This window comes from Pholcus phalangioides, unplaced genomic scaffold, assembly GCF_987345545.1.
Source record: "Pholcus phalangioides strain wild (caught in Gottingen) unplaced genomic scaffold, Ppha-v1.0 ptg000015l_1, whole genome shotgun sequence".
NCBI classification, from domain to species: domain Eukaryota; kingdom Metazoa; phylum Arthropoda; class Arachnida; order Araneae; family Pholcidae; genus Pholcus; species Pholcus phalangioides.
Genome location: NW_028301608.1, coordinates 69,850,971 through 69,861,850, shown reverse-complemented (window position 1 = coordinate 69,861,850; position 10,880 = coordinate 69,850,971). Strand labels below are relative to the sequence as shown.

General features: G+C 32.7%; 1 protein-coding gene across 1 annotated transcript; it reads right to left on the bottom strand.

The window, feature by feature from the left end:
• Positions 1 to 5,471: 5,471 nt before the first annotated feature.
• Positions 5,472 to 7,725, bottom strand: LOC149076621 (uncharacterized). Its single transcript, XM_089244238.1, has 2 exons — positions 7,409 to 7,725; positions 5,472 to 7,318 (listed from the first exon to the last, which is right to left on the bottom strand). The coding sequence occupies exons 1-2, from the start codon at positions 7,422 to 7,424 to the stop codon at positions 6,957 to 6,959; spliced, it is 378 nt and encodes a 125-aa protein (XP_089100364.1). The 5' UTR covers positions 7,425 to 7,725; the 3' UTR covers positions 5,472 to 6,956.
• Positions 7,726 to 10,880: the final 3,155 nt, after the last annotated feature.

Here is a 10,880-nt window from a genome sequence, read left to right as displayed (position 1 = left end):
GAAAATCTACGTAATGATCACTGTAAACTCAGAAACGGCTTTAATTATGTCGCAATATCTCCAAAACGATGTAATTATTACAATAAATTTTTTAATAGTTGATAGTTGTCATAAAAAAAATACCGAAAAAAAAGTCCTATGCGATGAAGATTTTACGGATGCCACGGAATATTACTTCGATTTTAAGAAAAATAGTCAGTATACGGTATCATGAATTTCGACTTGATTTGATTAGGCGTAGCTGAGTATAGTTTGACAGGTAAACAAAATATGGATATGGTCCATTGCAACTATTTTTCTTGACAGTAAACAATGTTGAATTTTGTGGTTTAAAATGATATTGACGGCATAAATGAGAAAAAAGACAACTTCAATTTATGAAATGTTTCGGGGGTAAAAGACAAGGGTTACGTTTCGAATTACAATTTGGTTATCGTTACATTCAATTCGAATTACAATTCAAATTTAAGTTTTTCTTCTTGGTTTCTTTTTATTCATTTGAAATCGGTGATCCAATTCAAAAAGAATTAAATGAAATTAATTATCATGTTTTGTTCAATATCCGAGGGAATCAAAAAAATACAGTGTCATCGCATTATAACAATGAGAAACCCTGTACATAAAAAGAAATATTTTTTCCCCTTCCTTGGGGAAAGGAGTTTTTGTGAAAGAGTAAGGGAAGATTCTTCGAACATGCCATTCCTTTCACTTTCATGTCAGAGAAATTGTGTGACACTCAGTGATATTTTTCCTCTGAAAATATGGGAAATGAAAAAGACTTGTAGAAGAGGAAAAGAAAAACATTGTCGAATGTTTTTGAAAATGTGATGTTCCTGTTTCCTGGAACATCATCAATTTATATGACGTTTTTCCGTTTGAAATTCGGGATACCTAAATTTATTTTATTTTATTTCAGGACGTTGTGTCCTAGAACGATTCACACACGCCCCATAAACATTTTATGGTCGTCCTCAAGAGTGAGACCATTACTTTCAGACGCTTTCCGCGTAAGACTATATCATTTCCGCTAGTGCAACTTTCTAGGATCCACAGTGTAAAAAAATAAATATTTTTTTATTAAGGAAAGGTCCCCCGCCCCCCGCACTTTACGCTGTACTCTATCTCGTCTTCACAAACATCAAGTTTTTGTGTCTTTTATCCTAAAAGAAAAACAGATTACGTTTCAGACGAGAAAAAAAAATTACGAACAGAATCCAATCTTATGCACACCTGCTTTCATTGTTGATCGGAAAAGAAGACACAATGTTCGTCCATAAACTTGCCGATGAACATGTTTCTCAGATGTGTTTTTCTTTTCTCCATCACACTTCTGATCTTTTCCAAATTTTGGAATTCAGTCCACACGTGCTTCAGATTTAAAATATTCATCATAGTTCATACAACACGTGCATCTTGAGAACGAAGCGAAGATGTAAAATGGGTTTGTTTTCTCAAACAGATTCACAACTGAGAATGAAAATTTCAGTAGCACTAAATTTTCTACTTCACCCATTGAACATTTGTGATCACGTTAGTAGTAGTGTTTTGTGCGTTTCTGGAGTGGTCGTAGTGTTTTGTGCGTTTCTGGAGTGGTCTTGTTGTTTTTTGGTGCGTTTCTGGAGTGGTGTCGTGCTATCTTCCTTCTCGGTTTATAACCTTAGGGTAATGTACTTTTTAGCTTCCTTACCTTACATCAAGTCTTACCTGGTTGTTTTGTGCTTTTATCACAATATCAATATCCTGGTAAGCTTTTTTCTTTTGGAGTTCAAATGCCTACCAGGAGTTTGAAGTTGTGATGCTCTGCTGAACTGATGCTAATCGCCACACGGGCATAATCGGCTGAACAGAAATGGTTCGAGAACCATAAGTCCCGCGCGAGTGAAAGACGAGCATCTTACCACTGCGCCACTCGGTTGAGCTGTTGAATAGTTCGAGAACCATAAGCCCCCCGCGAACTAGGCGTTGTTTTAAAACATTCAATGCCCATGTCCGCGGGGGGCTAACGAGTTTCCGATTTTTCAGGTTTATCCGTTGTAACCGGCTTGACCTGTAAAAAACTGGTTTTTTTTTTCATTTTAGCTCGTCTCCACCTCCCCATAAAACGAGCTTTTTTTTTTCCACAGCCACCAAGGAACACCGAAACAATTTTGTGTTCGGTTGTTCAAAAATTTAGAAGAAGAGGTATATCGTAAGTCCAGATTGGATAAAAAACCTCAAATATTAAATTACGTACCAGCCAACAATTTTTTTCAAATTTTGAAGAAAATGGTTGACTATTTAGTAGTAGTGTATTTGTTTATATTTGCCAAAGAAAAATGTTTCAAAAGGATACACTACACATGTATTACATTAAATAATATATTGTATAATCAAACAAATATATGTGTGGGTTTTTGATTGATTATACAAATTGAAAATTACAGTTTTATAGCAAAAAAGGTTAGAGCAACATTTCTTAGCTTCATAGTTCATTTCATTCATAGTTAAAGCAACATTTTTTTCAACAGTCTTTTCCTACATAAAATATGTTTTTTCAGTTCTTTTATTTTTTATTTATTTTTTTTTAAATTTTTAATTTTTTTTCAAAATTTTTTTTCAAAATTTTTTAACGGCAAAAGTAAAATACATACAACATGTTTTCAGAGTAAATATGCAATCTTAAAGAAATAAAATAAAATATAAAAGCATGAAATATTTTCAATTTTTTTAATATTTTTTGTCGAGTTCATGTTAGATTTTAGAATTATTTATTTGCTATAAATAATTCTATATAATTATTGTTTAAATTCTATATTCTAAAAAAAAAAACTATACTTATGGTTGACATGCAATATTTTTACAGCATTTTTGTACAAACACATACATCATTTTTAGAGTTCATATGAATCAATATTTTGGCTTCAATAAACAAAATTGAGCGCTAACGCATTCATTCTGTATCATCGTGATTAATCTCATGATGTCCATATGATAAGACATTCACAGGGTCAAGTAAATAATTTTTATCTGTGAAAGAATTCAAAGTTATTTTTTCATTTTCGGTAGTGTAGACTTGGTGTTTTCTGGAAGTTATATTTCTTTGTAAATTTCTTAGCATTTTTTCTTGATAGAGACATTCTTTGTACATGTCTAAAGTTAGATCTTTTAAAATATTTTTTTTTACACCCTTCCCAGTTTTTTTTATTTCGTTGCCGAAAGTGTACGCATACATTTTCGGTTTTAAAGAGCAAAACTCTCTTATCGGGGTACCTTTTGTTTCATCTTTTAATAGACCTAGTTTATTTTGGTTTTCCCTATCATACAACGGGTGATTACAAGGGTAGTTACTAAAATCTATTATATCTTTAAATTTTTCTGCTAAAGTTTCATACAAGTTACAAGTGTTTATTTTCAACACCATGTTATCGGTATCAGTGTATAAAAGTTTACATTTTTCTGAACCGAAAAACTTTTGAAAATGTTTGTAATACAATTTATATAATTTTTCTTTAGCAAGTTCTAATATTGAAAATCCTATGAAAATAGGTTTATCTAATATAACTTTATTTTTCGTGCTTTTGAATAAAACACAATTTGTGTCTAAAACTTCAAAATACTCAATATTTGGTAATGACAAGTATTTTCGAGCTTGTTTTTTGTTGAGGGCACACTTTATGTCCATTTTATTCCTAACATTTTGACATGTCTTCCCATAAAAAGCATTGTTCATTAACTTGAAGAATCCTTTATCAAAATCGTTGAGCGATTGCTTCCTTAGATGATTATTTAAATCAACATATGGTTTCAAAAATGGAGTCTGATGAAAAGATAAGACTTTATGAATTTTTTTAAGTTTCAGCCCCATCTTAAGGTAATATTTCAGTAACCTGTAGTGACAGATATAGTTTTCTTTATCATGTAAAGTGTTCAATAACTTTTTGTTTTTACTTGGATATCTTAATTTCAATTTTTGAACAAGAGATTTTTGATATGGAGATAGCATATCAGCAGTTATTATTCTATGCTCTGGTGCCAAGGGGAAAGTATTATGTTTATCATGTAAATAGTAAGGGTATGACAAATCTACTTGAAATATGTAACCAATGTTATCGTCTTTTTTAAGTTTTAAAATATCTATTTCTTGAATTTCACTTTCATTTAACCACCGAAAGTTTGAAATGGGTAAATATTGCGTTTGACAAAAGCCATATAAGTTATTGACATCAAGAGAAATAATATAAATTTCTTCTAAATTAGGGTTATAGTTATCTAATTTAGGATTATTTGCAATGGTGTGGCGTGTATTATTAAAACAAATTCCTCCTCGCATACCTTCTTCTATGTATGTGTACATATCTATTTCAGGAAGAAGATGTATTTTTGCTTTCGTGAATTTTAATCCTGATTGAAAAGTCAAATGAGGCGTGGAAAAGAAATAAACAGGATCGAGGTTGTAATTTTTGAGAATGAGCATGCGAAAGTTCTCAAATACGTCCGCTAGTAATAATGTATCTGTTATCTGGTATATTTTCAAATAATCTGCGAATGTTTTGCAATCGAACGTCTTCCACACAAGCTGAGCATGATTGTATTCTTCTTCAGATATATTACTATTTGTTAAAGTATTGAAAAAATATTTTTTGGCTGGTAAGGATGTATCTTGGAGCTTTTTAATATCGTCAAAATATTCATACGGGAAAATACCTTTACTTTTCAAGAGGTATCTGTTTTTAGATTGGAAAAATTTATTAAAAAGCGGGAAATTGTAGTTCGATTTTATTAAATTGATTGCTAGATTTGCAAGAGAAGATTGTAAAAATTTGAAGGAGTCAAGCATAATTACATTGTCTATTTTTATGCACATTATTCGCTCGCTGTTGTGCGGCACAATTTTTAATTTTTTCACATGATGATTTCTAATACCATTCATGATGAAATGCCCATCATATCCCTCTAGATTATGAATATAAAGTGGAATGAAATATTTTTTTTTATAATTTAAGTTGCATGAGTTATGAGCATATCCTCGAAAATTTCCTGTAACATGACAGTGATCTATGACAATATGGTCATCTATTGTAAAATTAATATCACATATGTGGCATTTAACATTCTTACTGAAATCAATCGTGTTCGCTTTTAAGGGTACAATATTTTTCAAATCCTGAATGAGACTTTCACTGAGCGATTTTACTGTATTTAAGAACACGTTAATGGCATCTTCACCGCAATAATATACTGTTAGAAACAATTCTTCATTTTTAACTACAACGATAGAAAAACTTATTGGTTTATGTAACTCAGTTCTAACGGTGTTACAAGTTTTTTGTTCCGATATTTTACACGTCAGGGCTTCAAAATCCGCGTACATGGAAATTGGATGCTTAAGGGTTTTTTCTATGGCTTTAAATTCTAAAGTTAATTTTTTGGGTAAACATACTGGGTAGTTATTAGTACATAAATTTCTGTGTTTTTCAAAAGTTATTTTCCGTTTAAAACCAATGAAACAAGATGGGCAAACGTGGTGGATTCCTTGTTTTGCACTACCTAATAATCTATTAATTTTAGTTATTACAAAATAATGATTATTGTGTAACAACAAATTGATGTGTTTCTTGTTTTTTTTCATCTTAGAAATATAACAAGGGTGAATGCTTTTCCGTTCGTAAATGTAAACATTTATACCGATACTGTTCTTTTCTTCGAATTGTCTTATATCATCTAAATTGACTGGAAAAGTGAGATGGTTAAAATTCAAATATTTTTTAAACTTGGTGTACGAGTACCCAAAGCATTTGTTATGTTTTACTGGAAAAAGAGCAGCTAACACCGCAAGTAAAAAACAATCTTTTTGATTAGTTTTTATGTTTAGGAGACATTTTTTTTTTTTTAAATCACTTGGTAACTTGGCGTCACTGCAAGCACCTGATAGAGGCTTATATCTCCCAATGGTTACGTCAATAAAATTTAGGGATTCTATAACCCACCCGGATCCATTCCTTATGAAACTTTCAACATTATCAATGATCTTTTCGAAGGCTCTCGAAAGAGCGTCTTCATAGTTATTCGCAGTTAATATTTTTTCTACCTTTGAACAACTATAGAATTTTTGACGACATATTTCGTCATCCTGTTTTTTTGTGAAAGTAAGTTCTACACAGAGTATAAATTTGATAAAGTTGAAAATGGTAAATAACTTACGTATTTCGTTTTTTAATCTCGTAAATAAATTATATGGATCTTTTTCCTGCAAATACTTTCGATATGTTTTAATGAAACCCCCGAAACTTTTTTTTCTCTGTATGAACATTGTTTTATAAGATTCGATCAACTAGTTCACCCTCTAGAAATAGTTTTTTTCCGTATACATTCAATGATACGGGATAAGTTCAGGTACATAATTTTACGGAATTACCTATTTTCAAGCTGAAAACCGTCTCCTATATGTTTCTATTTTCTGATGAGGAGGTTGATCACTAAGGTCTAAGACATATGTAAAGGTTTTTTTTTTTTTTTTGGTCGGGTTTTTATTAGTAGAGGATGGCTTTTTTTTTTCTTTTATCGGAATCATGATAACCTCCTCTTCATCATTGAAAACTGAAATCAAAATCAGTCTTTTTTTTTATCAGACCAAACCTATCCATCATCTAGATGTTTATGTTTAACATCTGGAGGAGGCACCTGATTTATGAGTCGTTGATCAGAGAAAACCTATCCATCGTCTAGATGTGTTTTTGCCACACCTAGAAGGAGGCTCCTTTGTCTCTAAATTGTGAGGATAACTTTTTTAATTAAGAGGTTACGATGCCAATAGAGATAATGTATGATGATACAGAAAGAATTAGCATTCTAAGTCTACAATACCTATAGCTTTCTATTATAGCTTTTCTATATAGCTTTCTGCATCAGCGCTCAGTCTACAAGAAAATCTATGTCTTATGTACATTGTATTTACAAAAATCATAGTTCCACAATCTTTATTGTTTTAGGTATTGCTGCATGCACTCAATAGCCTTTTTTAGCGTATCGAGCAAAGTTATGGGTAAGTTGAAGCGATTTTTAACATCTCCGTCAATAATACGGGATAAGTTTAGGTACATAATTTTACGGAATTCCCTATTTTCAAGCTGAAAGCCTTCACCTATGTGAATTTTGTAGCTTTCTATTTTGTGATGAGGAGGCTGATCACTAAGGTCTAAGTCATATGTAGAGCTTTTTTTCGTCGGATCTTCATCAGTGTTGGATGGTTTTTTTTGGTTTTTGGTTTTCTTTCTTTTATCAGGTATCACGATAACCTCCTCTTCTTCATCAGAGGAAACAGAAATGGGTCTTTTTTTATCTAAAAAATTATCAGACAAATCCTAACCTTACAAATAAATAAAATAGGTGTCTGGAACAGTAAATAAAAAAATATTGGAACGAGACTTACCGTTGTTGGTAGCCATCCTAACTTTGATGAAGATGATGAACAACTGATAGATTCGATTGTGGACTATGAAATTGTGGGTCGATGAGCTCCAGTATTTATACGGTTTTTCAAGACTACTATTGCGCGTACACTTAATGTTTCGTATTATACGAGTAAGTAGCTGTTATTGATTGTTTTCATGCTGTGGTTATTTCTTTCTACTAGTAATTAAGGATGTGGTTATTTTTTGAACTCGTAGAAGTGAACTCTTGACATTTTTAAACTCGAAGACGTGAACTCTTGACTTTTCTTTGAACAAAGACTCATTTGAATATAATCCTTGAGGTAAAGTTAGTTTCTAAACATAGTTTCTCTTGTCTGAAAAAAAAAAACTACCCGGATCTATATCCGCCGTTGCATATCCGGCATAAAAATGAAAGGAAGTCTCTAACAGTTTCGTCGTTCGAGACTTATTTGGATAATTCACCTCATTTATGAGTGCGTTTAATCTCTCATGGGAAGTTATTAGTGTATTGTCATGACCAAAAACGATTCAATGACGTTTTTAGCATGATAATTCAGATTCTACTTGAGTCTGATTTTAAAAACACTCCACAATGAACACAAAAGATCGTGTCAATCTAAAAATAATATATTTATTCATAAGTAGCATAAATTAAGATCACAGAAGTGGACAAAAACAATGACGGGGTTACACATTGTCAGATACAATATCTAGATGTGTGTACATTGAACGGCTTTTTATTCCAAGATTCGATCCAACAAACAGTTCTTGTATAATATGGTCACTATTCATAATTTTGAAGAAAAACACTTGTGATGACACAGTTTCTGCTAAATCAAAACTGTTTTCAATAGCGTCTGTGAGACAATGCTTCATGTTGTCGTAGAGCTTTTCACAAAGTATGTACGGAACAAAGTTTCCACATTCCGTATTTTCAACCATGAACCCAAAACCATAATGCGAACAATTCGATGCAACAAGTTTATGAACTTCCTCCAATATTTCCTCGTTAGTTATGACTTTGTAATATTTAGGGTCGAGGGAACCAAACGAATCTGGATAGTCAAAATTGAAACTTGTTGCAGCAGTAATACAATCCATCATTTTTCGATAAAGTTTGCAATCGAAAGTATAGGTCTTCAAAATTCCATCTTCTCCATGAACATAAACGAATCCGTAGCGGTCCATTTTAGTAAATACGGTGATTGTAACTCGGTTCCCGATTTTTATAGATAACAAAAGTTGGCTTTATTATAGTAAACTGTTGCAATCTTGTATGGCTCCGATATGTAAGATATTTGGATAAATTACTTGTTTGGCGACATAAGAGCAAACTATTTTTTCATTCACATCTTTATTTGATGTTAATTCATGCAGTTTTTTTCTTCTAACAATGTGTGATAAGAAATAGAAACAGTACAGAGCACACGATCTTGAGAAGGGAGATTGATAAACGACGTCATTCCACTCGATAGAAGTAGAATTTTTTTTGATAAATTTTAATATGTGTCTGCTTCTACATTTCATTCCATAACTATCGAAATAGTAACATTTTTTATTATCGAAATACATCGCCACCCAATGGGACCCCCGTTTATCACTCGTATCAAGGTTAGAAATGAAACCTTTGTGCTTTTTGTTTATTTTCATTGGAAGTTGATCTGCTGCAAAAACTCCTGCAAACACTCGCGATAAAATGTCGTCACTCATTGCGAGCTGATACAACTCGAATGTATTCATTGTTAAAAGTGAGTAAAAATGCTTCTACTTTTATCTATTTGAATCGTGACGGGAATTTGATAATAAACGATGAGTGTCATCGTTTCTTGCAACGCTTCACTGAATTTCATTTCGATAGATAGATTCGAGTTTTCTGGTGGGCTGGTATGTGTCATGTCCCCCGAAAAATCACTGGTAAGATCGTAACAGTAAAACGTGAAGCCTTTACTGTATGAATCATACGTTATATCGATATTTGATGAGCCATTGGAAAATTTATTCAGATCAGTGAATAAAGAGAAATAATTCCTCGCATAAATAGATTTATCAAAAATAGGACTGTATGGTTTGGTAGGAAAGGTGATGCCATCCTTACGTAAACAAATATAATTTAAATTGGCGTGAACGAAATTAAACGGGTTCTTTTTCTCATGACCATTGAAATTTTGATTACCAACCAAACCCAAAACTACGATGCTAGGTATCTCGCCTAAGAAAACGTTCGATATATAGTGTGATTGAACACCACTTCCAATAGTGAAAGATTTCACTTCTGATCTTCGAAAATTCATCTGAATATTTCCACCTTCTAAAGCTTTAGCGTGACCGACTATAACAGAAGGTGAAACTTGAACTTTCCTAATGTACAAGCTTGCTTCTAATATTTGCAATTTATAATCGGATTTATCAGCTAAAAGACAGAAACTGTCCTTCGCTCTCTCAAATTTTATTTTCAAATTCACGCCGTTTATTAACAATTTAGACTGTTGACCCAAATCGAAATGCAGCTTCCCGATTAAATCCATTTCCTTTGATTCCGATGATAAGGCGTTTCTTTTTATTAAACCAGCGTTTTCTGTCGTGCTCGGGTCGTAGTCATCCATTTTTTCTGTGTCTTTAAAAAACAAAGCGCTAGTGAGATAACTTTCTCTTGCATCGCGTGAGGTGAACAGTAATGATTCCAGATAAGCCTTATATGCGTAATTCGCGTCATTCAGTATCGGACGATCGTTGAGAGAAACTTGCATGGAAGCAAATGCAGTGTTTAATATATAATTTATAGGAGTTACTTTAGCACCAGCAGGAATCGATGTTCCATCTCGCTTAACGATTTTAGCTTTTAGGTGGAGAAAAATTTGAGATGGGTCAATGTATTTTTCTGAACTTGATCCTGATACGAGAAATTCTATAGGGCCGCGTTGACTTATGCTAGAGACCGGTTGAACTTCAATGAAAGCACTGTTTTCGATCGCAAGTTGCATGAAATTTTTCTCGAACAAATCGAGTTCACTCTTCAAACACGGACATGCGTTAGTAGCCATGATCAACAATAAATGATGCGGAACCATAAGAGTTCAGTTCATTTATAACTATCCGGAAAAAATGTCTTTTTTTCTGCGCTTTGTAGTGATGGACTTCTTTCTTTTTCTTCGTTTTCGACCTCCAGATTGCATTTTCTTGACGACATCATCGGCGATGTTGTCTCTCATTTCTATGAATCTATTTTTAACTGATGGTTTGAAATCCTTCCCGGCTAAAACGTCAGATGCAACGCCTACTCCTGTTTTCAAAATTTTCCGACCAAAATATTTCCCGATTAAAGGTACTACATGCCGAAAAAGATTTGAAAAATACCCGGACCCTCTTTGTATAGCTCTTCCTGCAAAATATGGGAGACCTGTTCCACTCTGATTTACATAATATTCAGTGCAATCTTTAGGGCACAACATGTTCGTTGCGTCTGAATGA